The 17,026-nt window shown below is 46.2% G+C and overlaps 1 protein-coding gene across 1 annotated transcript in view; it reads right to left on the bottom strand.

Annotated features, from left to right (window-relative positions):
• Positions 1-1,318: 1,318 nt before the first annotated feature.
• Positions 1,319-17,026, bottom strand: part of KIRREL3 (kirre like nephrin family adhesion molecule 3) — a 67,511-nt gene continuing 51,803 nt past the window's right edge. Inside the window, exons 8-14 of the mRNA XM_074302223.1 lie at positions 16,001-16,101; positions 13,270-13,468; positions 11,388-11,423; positions 8,232-8,339; positions 4,426-4,535; positions 3,021-3,107; positions 1,319-2,535 (exon numbers count right to left, since the gene is read on the bottom strand). Coding sequence (XP_074158324.1) covers positions 2,092-2,535; positions 3,021-3,107; positions 4,426-4,535; positions 8,232-8,339; positions 11,388-11,423; positions 13,270-13,468; positions 16,001-16,101 — 1,085 coding nt within the window. The 3' untranslated portion in view covers positions 1,319-2,091. The remainder of the gene's footprint in view (positions 2,536-3,020; positions 3,108-4,425; positions 4,536-8,231; positions 8,340-11,387; positions 11,424-13,269; positions 13,469-16,000; positions 16,102-17,026) is intronic.

The following is a 17,026-nucleotide window of genomic DNA, read 5'->3' as shown; positions in this document are numbered from 1 at the left end:
ATTTATTGTGGGATTCCTTGAATACTGGAGGGAAGACTCTGGGACCCAGGTAGGCAGGGACCATCTCCAATCAAAAATTCCTCAGAGTAGAAGCAAGGAATAGGAACTTAGACTGTGACATTTAAGTTCATCTATGGGGTTAGACTGAAGTTATCTAGGGAAAAGATTTCTATATCCTTTAAAATGATCAATTCTATGCTTGTATAAGCTATTTTAATTTCCTTTAGTATTCAAGCTTTTAAAAATAATCCAGCCTTTTTTTATTATGGAATAAGGTAAGAAGGTGTTTGTACTATTTGGTAGGGGTGGTAGGAAAGGTAGTAACCAAATATGATAGTGGCAATGTTAGGGATGCTGGAAGAGGTACAGAGCAGAAGGAAACTTTCAGATCTATCAGAACTTCAGTTAATGAGTACTCCCTACCTGCCCACGTGCCTTTCTTTACTCAGTAAGCCCAGAGGCATCATCTACCCCCAAAGGCAAAGGGATTTAATATGACATTTATGAAAGAATTGCAGCCTATTATTCTAGGAAATACAAAGAAATGGTAAAAATAGCCACCTATGTCTACTTGAACTATGCTACTAGAACTTGAGGTGTTCGAGGTTCTAGGGTAGCAGCAAGACCCGACCCCGTGCAGCCTTGGTGACAGGTGACACCTGCATTTCCTGATGGGCTTGTCTTTTGGAGGTCACAAGACTTAACCCTTATTTCCAGTTTATCTTGTTTGAATATAGTTGCTGGCATGATGTTTCTCCCATAAGAGTGTGATCTCCTTGAGATAGAATTTTCTTTTACCTTTCTTTGTATCCTTAGCAAGTAGTACAATGGTTGGCACTTAGTTGGTACTTAATGTTTATTGACTGACTTTCTATTCCCTCCCAGTCTTTCAGTATTGTCTCTGAAACGAAGGCCTAGGGGGCACTGTCTGATTACTGTGTTGGAAAAGGAGCTTCCTCTTATGGATCCCAGAGCTCTCCCTGTTTTCCTGGGCTGTCCCAAGTTCTCCAGTAGCCCTGACTGCAAGGGTGTAAGTGAGATATATGCAGGGTAGAAGGCCATAGACTGGCTCTTGGCTCACTTCTCATGGACCAGCTGCTGAGGATCTTCAGAAGAATGGAGAATCAGCAAGGGACTATTCCCACTGCACCAAGTGGGGTGAGAGTCAGACTGTGCTGCCATCCCAGAGAGTGGAGGATCCTAAGGAATGCTGGGGCCCATATATTCCTGTCCACACACTGCCCATATTCCCTTTGCAATCCCGTGTTCATTTTCAAAATACCTGCCCCACCTTTCCACTGAAAGAAACCTCACCAGAGAAACTCTCACACCTCTTATATTAACTCCAGTTGTGCTATGGGGGTACACAAAGCAATGGGGAGCGCAGAGAGGTTCTGTTACAGAAGGAGGGATAGGTTTTGGCAGGGGCTACTTTCCGGGCAGAAATTCTCCCTCATCCTTCTCCCTCTCAGTGCCATCAGCCTCCAAGTGGACCAGCCCCTGCCTCAGAATCCAGGGATGTTGAGTCCAAAGACAGAATTGCAATAATATGGACACAAAACACCAAACAGAAATGGGGGGGTCCCCACCAAGTTGGTTGGGGGCGTATCCCACTCAGGGCTGCTATTGGCTTCCCAGTCTCCAAAGAAGTAGCTATGAACAGCAAGGAAAGATAAGGGGTGCCCGGGGTGACTTAGGAAGAGGTTCCTGGTTTCCCCAAGACTGCAGAGGAGCATAGGAGGAGGGCGTGGTGGGGGAGTGTGGGTACCTGGGGGAGAGCCCCAAGAATGAAAAGCAGTTTCATTAAAGCAAAGTGGCAGCTACTCCCGGAACCCGGGGGAAGGAGAGGTAGCAGAGCCGGGACCCTGGGAAATGGGCTGGGGGCTGGAGTGGTCCAGCACTGGGCTCTCCGCCTCCGCTACACTCTGCGTCCTTGTTTCCCAGCCGGGACAGGGAGGGAGATTTGTGCTTGTTCCGAGCTCTGCAGTGGGTCGGTGCGGGGCGCGATGCCGTCCCGGGGCTCGGCCGGTCCCGGGGCCCCCGCACAGTCCCCTGGGCTGCCCCCCAGGCCCTCCCCAGAGGTTTGGGCCCTCAGACGTGAGTCTGCATCCTCCGCTGCAGGGGCCGGCTGGGGTCCGAGTTCTGCGAGGAAGACTGCGAGTGGTGGGAGGAGGAGGCGGACGCTTTGCTGGCCTTATCGAACTGCACGTAGCCGTCCTGCTTGCCGCTGCTGCTGACGCTGCTGTCACACTGCGTGTCCAGGAAGGAGCTGCTGTCGCTGAGCGAGCCCCTCTGGAACTCGCGCTCGCACAGCTCGATGGAGGAGCTGCCCATGCCCAGCACGAACCTCTGCCCGTAGTCGTAGAGCCGGCTCTGGCCGCTCAGGGTGCTGTAGATGTTGGTGAAGGACATGCCCGTGGGCACGCGCTGTTTGCCGGCCGGCCGCAGATCCGGCTGGCAGCTGGAGAGGGAGATGGTGGGGGTCGAATGGTGCTCCTTGAAGGTGTTGACGCTGTAGTAGCCGTTGGTGGGGTCCTGGACAGGGAAGAAGGATAAAGCTTTAGAGACTCTAGCCCGGCACTGGTTCTGGGGGGGGGGTGTCCGCCCCAAGGGATCCACGGAGGGGAAGAGTAAAAGGGAGCCATCGTGATGAGAACGGCCGGAGGGGCTTTGGGATCTAGGGACATGGGACCTATTAGCACCGTGATAACCCGTGCTGAATTCTATGGGTATCGTGCAATTTGAATAATCCTGAACTTCGAAAAAATAAGACTCTCCCTGGGAGTGGCCGCGAGGAGCCAGGCCACTTTGTGTGTGGGGAGGGGGTGGGGGGGTGGATGAGTGGAGGGTTGTCCCTAGGAAGGCCTTCTCCCGCTGTCTTGCCCAGCGGTCAGTGGAGGGGCCCCGGGCTCTCTCCGGATGCAGCAGCTGGATGTTGGAACCTGGATCTAGCTGTACTATGATTGCCCTCCATCTCTGCCAGTCCGTCCCACAGCTTCTTCACAACACCTGCTTTTTACCTTTAGATTCTGGAATTCTTTCTCCTCCTCCTTGAGCACCTCGAGCTGTTTTAGAACCGAGTCCTGCTGGAATTCCCCTCGGTCCATCTGCAACACAAAGGAGGACTTTCGGAGAAAGGAGATGGGACTCATACCCAATTTTCCCCGGGGGAGATAGACGAAGTTGAACTGAAGGTGTTTTCCCTAGTTACTTTTCCGGAAGGATAGAGAAGCGCAGATAGAATTTCAGACTTTATTATTTTTGCTTCTCAGACTCACAATGGGAGAAGAGAAAGAGGGCAATAGTGTTCTTACAATTTCCTTGTCTTCATTTGGGCCTTGGAGCTACCCTCTAAAAGCTCTGCTGGAACCAAATATTGGCTACAAATCAGTCCCTCCCTCGCTGAGTAAGTGGCAAGCTTCATCTAAAACCATGTCAGATTTATGAAAATGAGCTTCATCTGCCAGAAGATGGAAAACAATTAGACATAAAGCTAATAAACCCGGGTCCCTAACATTGATAGTGGATGCTCCATATGTTTTTGTTATATTAAATTTACAACCATCATGACGCATATTGTGATCCATATCATTTCCTGTTTCTCACATTTCTGATTACTTGTGATGTTTGTCCAAGGTCCCAGCCTATTCCCTGAACTGGGCCTCCTTTCCTGTCTCCCACCCTTCCTTCTAAAAGGTCTCTTCTTAAAGTCTTAGGGATAGGCAAAGACTTCTGTCCCGCCTCCTCTCCTCCCCCTGCTCCTGCCCTGTCCTTTCCTCCTCGATTCTTATTTGTTTTGGGATTCTTCTAGTTCTCCTGCCTACAGATCATCCTTTGAGGATGTCTTTCCTTGGCCGTAAAATAAGTGGAGGGAGGGTGGCTAGAGTGAAAGACACAGGAGGGTTGGTTTGGACCTGGACTTTTCTTAGCACTTTCTTTCTGCCAGAGCATATGTTGATCTTCCTAGGGAAGTGGTGTCCTGAAGGAATGGATCAGGGTAGAGAGCTCAAGCAGGAGGCTATCAGATTGGGAAAATGGTCTGGTCCACATCCCTAGGGACACCAAGGAATGGCCCTCTGTGGAAGAAGCTGGGCCCAGAACTTATCCAGGAAAACAATGAGTTACCACCGAAGGTTGGGCTTGGGCTCTCCTTGTCCCATGAGACAATTGGATAATGTGAAAGAATTACTTTTTTTTTTTCTTCTGGAGTTGGGATTACAGAAGAAAGAGTTATGGAAATGATCTTGGGCAGAGCCCCTGGACCTGCTGCTATATCTGTCCCTGTGGTAATTCGCCCTGATTGGCTAAAAAAGGAGGTGGGGAGGGACTTGTAGATTGGAACTGCTAACTACTTTATCCTTCATGCCCAGAACCTTAAGGAATAAATTCGGGGGATGAACAAGGGGCAAGAAATAACATTTTTACCATCAGCTGCTTGATGGTGGGGTGTTCCTCAGCATCCCTCCCAGAGGTGGGTTCCTTGTGGACAATTTCTACTCGAATGTCATTCTTTGCTGACACAACACCTTTCAGATCTGAAGAGAGAATGGGAAAAGTCAGATGATAAAACTATTCCTCCATAGGGAGCCGTTTCTTTCATTCACCTTTGTTCTTGGGATCTTTCCCTGGTACCAAATGGGGTTTCCGGATTCATGAGCAAAAAGCCTTGATTTGAAAATGTAGCACTGTTGTTTGTGGCTATCTGGGTACTCAGTATTTGAACCGTGTGTTGACTGGGTATTCAGTGATCTCTAAGGTATTTCTTAAAGATCATTGAGCATATTTTAGGATCCTCCACTTACATAGCACTTTTTGCAAAGCACTTAACAAATCCTAAGGGAGATAGGCTCTATCTTCTTCCCATTTTACAGATGAAGCAGCTGAGGTTACCTGACTTGAATAGGTCCCACAGGTAGTTAAATAAGTGTCTGAAGCTGGAATTGAACCGAGGTCTTTCTGAATTCAAAGTTTATTATGTTAGTATTTGGTATATACTAGATATTTAATAACTGGTTATTGACTGAATCTAAATTTATAATTCTCTCTACCTAGCTGCTTCTCATGGATTTCCTAGTTCAAGAAACTTAACAGTGGGGAAACTTGACCCATCAGTTCTTTTCTACCTCTAGGGAAATACTTTGGGGCACAAATTAGTTTCAGCTTTCCTGATCTTTACTTTTCCTGGCTGACATGTCTTTGTCCTTTGCTTTTTACACAGTGGCTGCTGTAGGTTTGTAGTCACTTCAATCATCAAATCTTATCACTTTTCCTCATGCACAATTCCTTTATTGGCAATTGAATGATGTTACTACTGGAAGTTTAAAACAATTGAGCACTGTGAAGTTGTGAGGCTAGGGATGGGTGGAGCTGGCAGCTGGACTAGGACAGGTGTGAAATATTAATTGAAATCAGCTGGTGTTAAATCAGCAACTTTGCAATGGAGAGACAAAAAGAGAGTCAGAAAGAGACAGAGAGAGAGAGAGAGACAGAGAGGGAGACAGAGAAAGGGAGACAAGGCAGAGACAAAAACAGAGACAGAGACACAGGGAGAGAAAAGGAGAGGGAGAGAGAGAGGGAGACAGCAATACAGAGAGAGAGAGACACAAACAGAGAGAGACAGAGAGGGAAACAGATAGGAGAGAGAGAAAAAGAGAGAAAGGGGAGAGACAGAGGAGACAGACAGACAAATAGAGAGACAGAGAAGGAGACAGAGACAGATAGACAAAGACAGAGAGAGGGGAAGCAGGAAAGAGAGAGAGATACACACAGAGAAGGAGAGAGAGACAGAGAGATAGAGAAGACAGAGACAGATAGACAAAGACAGACAGATAGGAGAGAGAAAGGGACAGAAAGGGAGGGGGAAAGAGAGAGAGACACACACAGAGAGACAGAGGAGAGAGAAATAGAGAGACAGAGACAGACAGACAAAGACAGACATAAGAGAGAGAGAGAGAGAGGTGGGACAGAGAGGGAAAGGGAAAGAGAGAGAGACACACACACACACACACACACACACAGAGACAAAGAGGCAAACTCATTGCAAGCGGGATATCGTGGGAGGAACCCTCCAGAGTTTTGAAGTCAGAAATGAAAAGGAGTCGGTTTTAGGAGTTGGCTGGGGACAGCTATGTCTGGGACCATCTCCAGGAATCCTAGCTGCTGACCAGATGGTGCAGCCATGCCTAGATGCGCATGAAGCCACAGGCCAAGGAACAGCGCACCGTATAGGTCAGGGCACAGTCAGATATATAGAGACAGTTGGGTTAGCCCCGGAAAACTGTGTTGGCCATCAAGAACTAGATTCTGGGTAACTTGAAATAAAATGCCTTTATCTTTTTATGTGTCTTCTCTCCTTTAAAATGTAAGTTTTTTGAAGTAGGATGTCTTTGTTATATTTGTATGAAAAACTTTTTCTCTGGCTCTCTCTCCTTCCTTCTTTTTCTCTGGCTCTTCCTGTCTCCCTGCTTCCATCCAATCTGCCCACTAAGTTAATGGTTTGATAGTTATTTGTTAATTATTTTCAAAGATCTAACATTTTTCTCAGGTGAATAAAATAATGTTTTCTAGCCACTGATCTTTGGCTGTTTTGTTTTGTTGTTTGTGTTACACACACACACACACACACACACACACATTTTAGCAATTTGTAAATCTTTTACTACTAAAATTCATATTTTTAAGAGGCAGATAGCTGGCAGATAGAACATTGAACTTGAAGTCAGGAAAACCCGAGTTAAAATTTAACCTTAGATGCTTAACTAGTTATTTGACCCTGGGTATATCATTTAATTTCTATTTGCCTCAGTCTTTTTAACTGTAAAATGGGAATAATAATAGTGCCTACTTGTAATGTTTAGCCCAATGCCTCTCTATACTAGGCTCTCTATAAATTACCCTTACTTCTTAAAACCCCAAACATAACTTGGCTTGAGCCTTGGGGAGTTCCCATTCAACAGGGCTGAGCAGTCAGAAATAAAGAATTTAGATCATTTTATTGGATAGAGACACAATTTGGATTGGGAAATATGGCCTTTCAGATCACATGGCTTCTGGTGGCTCACTGACAAGATGAAGAAGCTATGAATCTGACAACTCTGTGTTGGCTTAAGTCCATTAGAAAGAGAATAAAAGAAAACTTTAGGGTGCATGATTTTTCAGGTGCAGCTTCAGATGTTTGAGACTTTTTCCAGTCTTGCTTCCTATATTTTTGCGTCCATTTTTGAGCCTTCACATTTGCTTGTAAAACCTTCCTCATATCTGGCCATCTCTTGCCTCCTTCCTGCCAGTTAATGCGTGTTCTATTCTTCAGAACTGCTCAAAACTTACTCTGTGGGGAAAATCTTTTCAGGCTACTTCTACCTGGGCTTGTTCGCTTCATTCACAGAATCAGGGAATATTAGAATGGAAAAAGACTTGAGCGGTCATTTAAGAAAATTCCTATCCAATGCAGGAATATCTTCCATAGTATCCCTGGCAATTGATATTTCATAACCTGAACACTTCTAGGTTTGAGGTTGTTATTTCACTTGGATGCCCATCCTAGTTTCAGAAAACATTTTTAGAAAATTCCTTCTATTGAACTCAGTGTTTTTAATCAGTTCTATTTATTGGTTTAAAACTTTTGTTCTTTGGAGATGGCACAGGAATAATTCTCTTTCAAGTGACAAAGGACAATAATTTTTATCTTGTGTAGTTTTTCTCCACTGTAAACTCCTTCCCCCATACTCTTTCCAGGAGAAAAATTCCCTGTTCCCCTAACCATTTATTCCCAACATTTCTTTTAGCCACTTATCTGCATATATTGTCATATAATTGCATAGTGTAAGCACTTGTTGGTATACATTCTTTTCATTCTTTCTTTGGGACTGTTTAAAGTCCAATTTTGCCTGTTAAGCTGGAAGCCACTCAAGGACAAAGAGAAAGCCTCTCTCCCCAAACCCCCACCCCTCTTTCTTTTACCTCCCCTTCTTTCTCCTACTTTATTTCTCTTCCCCCTTCTTTTTTTTTCCCTCTTCCTTTTCTTCTTCTTTGTTTCACATCTCTGCCTGGCAAACAGGGCAGGGGGTTTATCCACTGAAGGAAACTGATTGCAAATGTTGGGATGACGGTCCCTATTGTGATGAGGTTCACAGCTTTTCTAGTCACAGGACCTACTCAAAGTTGAGTGCAGCTCTGTATTCTCACCCCCACCCCAGGCCCTGAAAAGTCCCCAATCCCCTGTTCCTCCATACTTCTCTGGGACCGGGCACAGCAGAAGGCCACAATGGTTGCCATGAGGACAAGGAAGGCCACACCGGCTCCCACTGCTACCCCAATGATGACAGACATTGGCACGGACTCTGTAGGGAAGAAGAAAATCCCCATTATGGTGGCGGTGTCTTTCTTACACTGTCACAACTTCTTGTAGCTCTTCCCTACCACGTCACAGCTGGAGGAGGGGGCCACACTTAGACCTCCCTCCTTCCTGGGAAATGGAGATTGAGGCGATATGGTAGAATCCCACCTAGCTTAGACTGATTGAGGACCACTGGTGCGGAAGAATTATGGCTGGGCGTTGGGGGTGGTACTGAGGGAGGGAAGTGGTATGAAGGTGACAAGGAGGAACTGAAGAAGGGATGGGGACTGGTGGGAGAGGACTGGCAGGTACAAACATTGTGGGGGTAAAGGGCAGACGTGCTGAAGGAAGGGGGAGCAAAGGGACGGGGAACCAGTCACTGGTAGGAGAAGAGTTCTGGGAGGCAGAAGGTGAGGAATGGTTGGGGCAAAGGAGGATGCCTTTGGGTAGTGGACAGGAGAGAATCATCAGCTCATTTTTGTTTATCTTGGGAAAGAGCTCTGCCTTTGGTGGCTCAGAAGCCTCTGCCAAGTTTGGACACAGAATGGATGGACAAATGGATGCATGGGCAATGTAACTTAGTGGGAGAGCCTTTTGAAGAACTTCCTGGCTATGCAATCTTCAATATGGGCACCTTTTCCCCTCCAGGAGATGGGTAGAGATGGATGGGGTAAGATCAGGTTTCTTATCCCCTGAAATATTGTTCTCTATGGACCCTGAACCCACAAGGAGGGCTAGGGAGAGGACAGTGAGATAGCTTTCAAGAAACAAAGGGGGACATCCCCTTTAATCTAACGGAGACACTCCATCTCCTCAATTCCCTTTTACCCAGCATTATTTTTTGATCTAAACTGGTCTTCTGAACTTTACTATTCTCTGATCCCACTGGTTTGTCTAGCTCTCCTTGTGACACTTCTGCCACTTGCATTCAGACCTGTCTCTAATGAAAAGGCATCCAGCCCTTTCCTTCTTGGGAGTCTCAGACTTGGGGAGCTGTGAGCAGCAGAGTGGATCACTGATTCTTCTTTTGGGAAGTCTTGGTCCCTAATCTCTCCAGAGTTGAAAGGTTCCCCTAGTCTTGGTGAACCAGCAGTGTGTCAGCTCCTCAGGCACCTAATGTTGGAGTGGAAAAGGACTTTAGGGACTCTACTCCCTTCATCTCCTCTGGCTAATAAACTGAAACCCTAAAGAATGAGGGGACTTTTTCAGGCTCTTACAACTTGTTAGTGGCAGATCAGGGTTTATTGAATGACACTTCCTAACTCTTTTCACTATACCATGCTTACCCTTGAGCATCTCACCAGGACAGGAAGTAGGATAGCAGGTAAAGATCCTCAAGAGTGAAAATGGTTTGGTCCGGCCTGACTCAGGCTCCAGTGTTTAGTATCTCAGCCTTCCCCTAGTTTTTTCTTTCTTATCTTCCACCTTGGGAATACATGTCCAGTAAGGCAGGCAAAGCCATAAGGCAATTATATTTTCTTTGGGCAACTCTAGAGTGGTTTTGTTCCCACCCAAGAGAAAAGAGAGATAATAGTGGCCCAAGGCCCTGAGACTCTGGCTACAGGGCTGGCATCCTAGGAACTCTCCTACATAGACTGTTTGGATCATCTAACACTGCTATCCAGGACCCCCTTTTTGTAGTTTCCCAGTGGTGGGTAGAGGGAAATATAGGAGAGATGGGGAAAATAATCCCCTGTCCCAATGCTTTCTTCTGTCTGGCACCAGGAGTCCTTGTAATGAGAAGAGGGATTTAGCGGATCTGGGGGTGACTGTTAGCAGACAGATGGGAAATGAAGACAGGTAAAAGAAACTTTTCTGCTTTGCCAATGGAAGGTTTCTGCAGGGGTGCTACTGAGACTATTTCCCTATGGTTCATGACCCAACAGTAGGAGGAAGATCAGAGTATTTAACCTTTGCCTGACTGTGCAAGGAGCACTCAATAGAGAGTAGGGTTGGCCAGTCTAGTCTAGGAGAAATCCAACAAGTATTTACTGGGCTAGAAAACACTGGAAAGAGGCCTGGGTTTTTGGTCAGAAGAATTGGGTTTGAGAATCAGCCCCCACTCTAGTGTAACATTGAGGAAGTTACTTAAGACTGAGCCCCAATTTCCTAACCTAAAAAGGTTTAGTGCTTGTACTACCTTCCAGGATTGTTGTAAAGATTAAATAAGATCCACAACTACAAACCACCGAGTATTAGTTATTAAGAACAAGAAGGAAGAGGTAGGATAGCTTCACATGCACTTCCCCAAGTCCGGCTGAGGTGGCTGCAGGATCTCCTGGGTGCCAGGATGATTGGTGGGATCTACAAGAGGGCAGGGCATACAGAGGTCCAGGAAGGACACCAGCGCAGTGAAGCCAATGGGGCAGAGGCTTCTTGTTATCTGCCTGGGTTCTGATTGCCTTTTTAGGTTTTGTACCAAGCCCCTGACATCTATGTCTCTTCATCTAGTTCCTGTGTGGTACGGGGACAGAACCCTTCCAAGCACAAGAGTTTGGAGCTGTTTGTTGCCTGGTGATTGGGGAGATGGGCAATTCCCAGGGATCTAAATCTGATGATAAGGTGCCGAATATCAGGCAGGTGACCCCAGGTAAGAGGGACACTTAGCACATATCAGGGGTGCAAATGTCGGGACCCCGAACATTCCAGCAAGTGACAGACAAGTGGTTGCAAAGAAGTCAGAGGCCTTCTGGGAGCCAGGGACAGACAAGGGGAGTGATACCCAGGGACACACAGGGTGCCAAAGGGCAGAGCTGTTTCTGAGAAGGGAGGGAACTATAGAGCAAGAGCAGCAGGCTCTGGATGAGAAAGCAATTGGGGGTGCTGGAAGTTGTGACAACTTAGGGGACAGGTTTCCCAGGGTCCCTGTTCTGACCCATGTTGGGGTAAAGAATAAAGCTCACTGTAGAGCCTCCATTCCAGCTCCTGTGGTACAAGTTGTAAAAGTTCTCCCTGAAGTGTGGGAGTGGTCAGTCTGGGGCCTGAGAAGCCTCCACCTCCCACCTAGCCAACCGGCCCTTCCCACCCCTCCCCTGGGCAGCTCCTTTCATACCTGCTTCCAGCCCAGCTCCCGACTTCATTTCCGTACCTGTTTGGAAATAAGGCAAGTGTCCACAGCTGGGCCAGGGTGGGGGTGAGGGGCAAGCTAGCTGGGAGGGCCTGGGTGAAGGCTGGAAGGGAATGCTCTTCCTAATCATAGCTCCTAGACCACCCAACAGGCTCAGCCCTGCAGAGTCGAATTTAGAATTTATTCAGCCAGAGTTAGAGACACCAAGGGGGAACAAGGTGGGTGGGGGAGAGAAAAGCAACAATGCCTGGGGACGTGGGATAGAGGGCTAAGGAGGGGGGAGAAGCGAGGGCTGAACATCGGGGGACACGTGGAAAGAGGCTAGGAGCTTTGGGATGACATGTGGATGATGTCATGCAAATTAGGTGCCAATAACCATGTAAACTAGAACTGCTGTTTGGAGTATGGATGCCAGGAGACAAGCATGATGGCACTGAGTATCAGAAGAACCTAATAAATCAGGAATCTCCCATCAGGGGCTGGGTACTCAGAGCTGGAGAGTGAAGTGGAAATGGCCGGGACTGGGGGGGATGGCCTGACCCCAACTCCTCTGCCTTCTGTACCCAACATCATCCTTCCAAGGAAGTCAGGGCCAGGGCCAGTCCATTCAGCTTGAATCATCTGTGGGGCATTTCCTCCAGGGACAGGGGAAATCCTGAACTTTTCTTAGGGGGAGAGCACAGTTGTAGCTTGAAGCTTGGGAAAATGGTCCTATGACCTAGCTTCCTAGCAGTTGGCTGTGTGGGCAGACATTGAGCATCTCACTTCCTCTTCTCTGTTACCTGGCAGGAGTTCTGGGCCTGCAGCTTTTGCTGAGCACCCAGCCATGGCCACCTCCCCAAACTGGAAGAACCTATTCACTCTGGAATTTGGGTTCAGCTCTCAGTCAGGGTTCAACTAGAACCGTCTCAGCAATAGAAATTGTTGGTTGCCAGATGCCTGGGGAGGCGGGCACTTCCTGGGATCTAACTCCGATGATAAGGGGCCAAACCCCAGGTAAGAGGGCACACTTAGCACATATCAAGGATGGAAATGGCAGGGCCTGAGCACTTCAGCAAGGGGATGCAAAGAAGTCAGAGGCCTTCTGGGAGTGTGGGGACAGACAAGGGGGCTATTCCCATGTCACTGGACAGCTGCTCAGCTGCCTCTGTATTGTTTCTGGTCCCAGAGCAGAGAATAACCAAACGTTTGGGCCGTCACGGGGAGCTGGGACTCTCCTTCCTTCCCTTTCCCCTTGTTTGGTCGCCCTCCCCTTTAGCCCAAGGCCCTGACCTTTCAGCTGACATTTCTAATTCTATGTTCATGGCAAGCTGCAGACAGCCCTTAGAGAGGAGAATTCTTTCCTGCCGGTTTGCCCAGGGTTGGGAATCCTCTGGGAACTCCCATCCAGCTGAGCCATTTCCACAGAGCCAATGTTCCTATCATACCAATGCTCTCTCTGATCTCTAGTGGCCACCTCTAGGCCCCAGCTGGACCCCCTTAAGCTTAGGGCCATCCCTACTGGCCCGACAACAGGATTGATTGAGGATCTTTGTAAAAATGGGAGAAGGAACAGGAGCAGGAGCTCGCTGCTGCTTGGCCGGCTTTGAGGCATCTGCCAAAATGGACCAACAGCTTGTTCAAGGGTAACATGAAAGTCAGGAAAAGACTTTGAGTCCTGGTATCTTGCCATTTGTTATGGGCTAAACTTTGACTTTGGCCAAACTATTCTCTACTGGGAGACTTTCTGAGTGTGTCTCCATGACAATGGAGACTTTTGTCTCAGTGTTCCAATTTCCTAGTAGACTTCTCTTCCCAGCCCTGAGTAAGGGACCCCCCCCAACCCAGATTCTGCTCTCCCATCATCATCTCCCTTAACAGTGCCCACCTTGCTCCTTGAGCCGTATTATCTCTGTGTCAGACCCAAAGCTATTCCAGGCTGTGCAGTTATAGATGGTCTGAAAGTCAGCCCGGACAATGTTGCTGATGGTCAGTGTGGAGATGACCCCTTCTTCAGTGCTGACCGTCTCCACTGTGTAACGCCCGGAGGTCCCTGACTCCAGGACGTTCTCTTTCCAGCTCCAGGCCTGGGAAGGGGGGAAGGCAAAGATCGGTCACTGATGCATCCTAAGGGCAACACCCTCACCTTCTGCTGCAAGCCCCAACTTTCCCAGCTTTCCTAACACACACATGCACAGTCAGAAGGCTTTGCCCAAGGGAGCACGAGGAGGCACCCTGCTCTGTGTTTTTCCAGAGAAGACAGGGAGTGGCAGCTGTCCTGCCTGCTTGGGGGAACCTGTCTGACTTCAACAGAAGCATCTTCCTGCAGGAACAGAACTTGCAAATGCACGAACATGGGCATGCGCCATTCTACACTTGCAGATACAGAAACACCCCCTCCTTCTGGATGCCATCCTTCAGAGAATGGGAACTGGAATCTTAGTCCCAATATGTGTCTGTCAAATCATATAAAGGGATCCCTTTACTTCCCTCCTTGTTTTTTTTCCTCCCCTGAGGCTGGGGTTAAGTGACTTGCCCAGGGTCACACAGCTAGGAAGTGTTAAGTGTCTGAGACCAAATTTGAACTCTGGTCCTCCTGAATTCAGGGCTGGTGCTCTATCCACTGCGCCACCTAGCTGCCCCCTACTTCCCTCCTTGTACAGATGGGAAACCAAGGCCAAGAATGGTAAAATCACTTGCCTAAGGTCACAGAGGTAAAAAAAAAATGATAGAATGTGAATGTGAATTCAGGTCTCTTAATTCAGAGAGTGCTTAAGGGTGCAGATGAATGGAAGGATAAATAAATGTGTGTGTGTGTGTGTGTATAAAATATCTGAAGGTGCAGGAATGCAGCCATCATTGCTCGAGTTCTGATATATGTTAGAATGTGTGTGCAGGACACTAATGAAGTGTGTGAAAGAATAGGCAGGGTCTGTGCTCCACAGTGTGACCACAGGGTCAGAGAAGGTTAGTAATCAGCTGGTACAGATATCCTTAATCTTTTTTGTGTCACGGTCCTGTATGACATCCACTGAACCCTTTCTCAGAATATTATTTTTAAATGCATAACATAAATATATATAGGAGTAAAAATGAAACTTAATTATGTTGAAATTAGTTAACAAAATCATAAAAAAAATTAGTTCATAGAGGACAGGTTAAAATCTCATCTAGTCTAATCCTTTCATTGTACGCATGAGGGAGGTGAGGTTCAAAGGTTAAATCACTTGTCCAAAGCTGCAAAGCTAAAGAGTTCTGGATTCTACCTAGAACCTGCAGCCTAGAGATCTTTCCCCAACACCAGCGACTCTCTCGACATGATAGTAGTAGTAGTACTGTTAGTACCTACTGACTGAAGGACATTATACCATGACAAAGGCTAGTACCATTCAATAGTGCTTTGAAGTACTTTATGGCTACATGAAGACCAAAATCACAGCTCCAGGTGGATTTGTAACCCTTAAAAAAAAACAAACTCTGGCCTTCCTCATCCATGGGGGTCTTAGCCAGGTTATTCCTTGGCCTCTGTAGCTGCATCAGCAATAAGTATTTCTTTTATATAAAGCATCTTCATACCTGTTTCCTGCAATCCCTGACAAGGAAACGAGATGAACAAGACTCAACAGCTGCCGCTCTTGTAGCCCGGATGTTTAATTTGGTGTGGAGGGCACCTACTCATGTCTGGCCTGCTAAACTGGCCCAATGCTGACTCATATGGCTGTTCTCCCTGAGCTACAAGTTCAGAGAGGCCCCAAACAGGAGTTTTAAGTCAGAGCAACTCAGAGAAAAGGGTAAAGGGGATTATAATTTGTGTCCCCTCTATGGGGTTAATATGGTGACAAAAATAATTGGTTCTTGGAGTATTTCATTACAAGTGTTTGGGGTAGGGGACGGCTTAACCTTTAAAAAATTATTATGCACATTCTAGTGAAGCTCGTCAGTCTCCTTTCAGAAGGAAATGAAATGTTTCAAATAATTGAAGGAAATACTAATTTCCAGTGAGAAGTTAGTGAAAATAAAGATGTACTTTTTATTCATTTATTCATTATTTTTTCTTTCTTTCTTTTTCTTTTTTCTTTTTTTTTTTTTTTGCCAACCCAAGTATATGTACTGCTTGAAATCTATTCGTGAAGTCCATGCTAAGAACCCCAGCTGCATTGTGAATGCAAAAGGATTTTATGAGTTAACAAACAATTGTTAATAATTCCCACTTGTTTCTTTGGAAAAATGCCCTCTAAGCTGGAAACAATTGACCAAATCATTAGTAAGTTAGGGTCTCTCATTTTAGGATAAATCTGAAATAGATAAGCTCAAGTTTATTGTTATCTTGTAGATGAGGAAGCTCAAGTCAAGAGACCTTAGTTGACTTATCCACTGTCACACAACTGTTTAGGAGTAAATCTTGGACCAGTTCTTTAAGAGTAGAAACGATTGTATTTTTGCCTTTGAATCTGCCCAGGGCCTGGCTCATAGTAGTCACTTGATAGATAAGTATGGATTGAATGATCCTTACTTCAGCTTTTTGTTTTTTTTTTCCTGATCCTCACTTTGTGTATATACGTTTCCATCTAGCCCTCCCTGCTCCAGTGTAGCGAGGGGCAATGGTCACCATTACTCACAATTCGGTCTGGAGGAGGGGTGCTCCGGATAAAACACTTGATTTGCCCTTTCTCGCCATGCAGGGCATGCTGGGTCTGGGTGCTGGAGATGATGGGAGGCCCTATGGAGAGAGATACCAACACATGTTAGGGACAGTGTCTAGTTTCTTCCCTCTTCACCCCCCCTCTCTAGAATGCATCTGCTAGAGGACTGGAGATGAACATGGATCAGCAGGAACTGAGGAAGAGAAGGAAGAACAGTCAGGGAAGGAAGTCTTTGCCTGGGTCTCTGAGGAACACCAGTGCCTCTCTAAAATAAGTCCAGGGTCCTATAGCTAGGTCAGCATGTGTCAGAGGTGGCAGCCCGGGGCTTTCTTGGCTCTGAGGGCTGCCCTCTTCACTATGGTCCCTAAGCATTCCTAAATAGCTCTCATTTCCCTTCGGGTTTCTTCTGATGTGGTCCAGCTCCTTTAGCTGATGCCATTCTAAAGAGAGCCGGCAGGGGAAGCTCTTGCCTAACACATATAGCGTCCTCTTCCCTTGAAACAGCTGCTCCAAGAGGATGGGATCTGGGAAGAATCCTGCTGGATCTCCCTGACAACCTGAACTGATGAAGCTATTGGGGGCATTTGGGCTTCCAACTCCACCAAACGGTCCTATATAGATAATCATAATAGTTTAAATTAAATTAAATTTTATTTAATTATTTATTAGTTTATTAAATTAAATTAAAATCAGTCTTATAAATATCTAATAATTAATATTAAGGAATAAAACAACAATAGTATCAAACAAATAAATTAAAAATAAATAATAAATAAAAATTAAATGACTTTTAAAAATTAAATAAATATAAAATTAAATTAGTTTATGAAATTAAATTGAATAGTTTAAATTAAATTAAATTTTAATTAAATTTTTAAAAAATCCTCTTAAGCAACAACCTTGTGAACAAGGCAATGTTATAGTAGCAGCATTATTATTTCCATTTTACAGATGACGATACTGAGGCTCAGAGAGAGCTTAAAGTGACTTGCCCAGGCATAT

The sequence above is a fragment of the Sminthopsis crassicaudata genome, chromosome 3 (genome assembly GCF_048593235.1).
Source record: "Sminthopsis crassicaudata isolate SCR6 chromosome 3, ASM4859323v1, whole genome shotgun sequence".
Classification (NCBI taxonomy): domain Eukaryota; kingdom Metazoa; phylum Chordata; class Mammalia; order Dasyuromorphia; family Dasyuridae; genus Sminthopsis; species Sminthopsis crassicaudata.
This window is presented reverse-complemented; position numbering and strand designations above follow the sequence as displayed.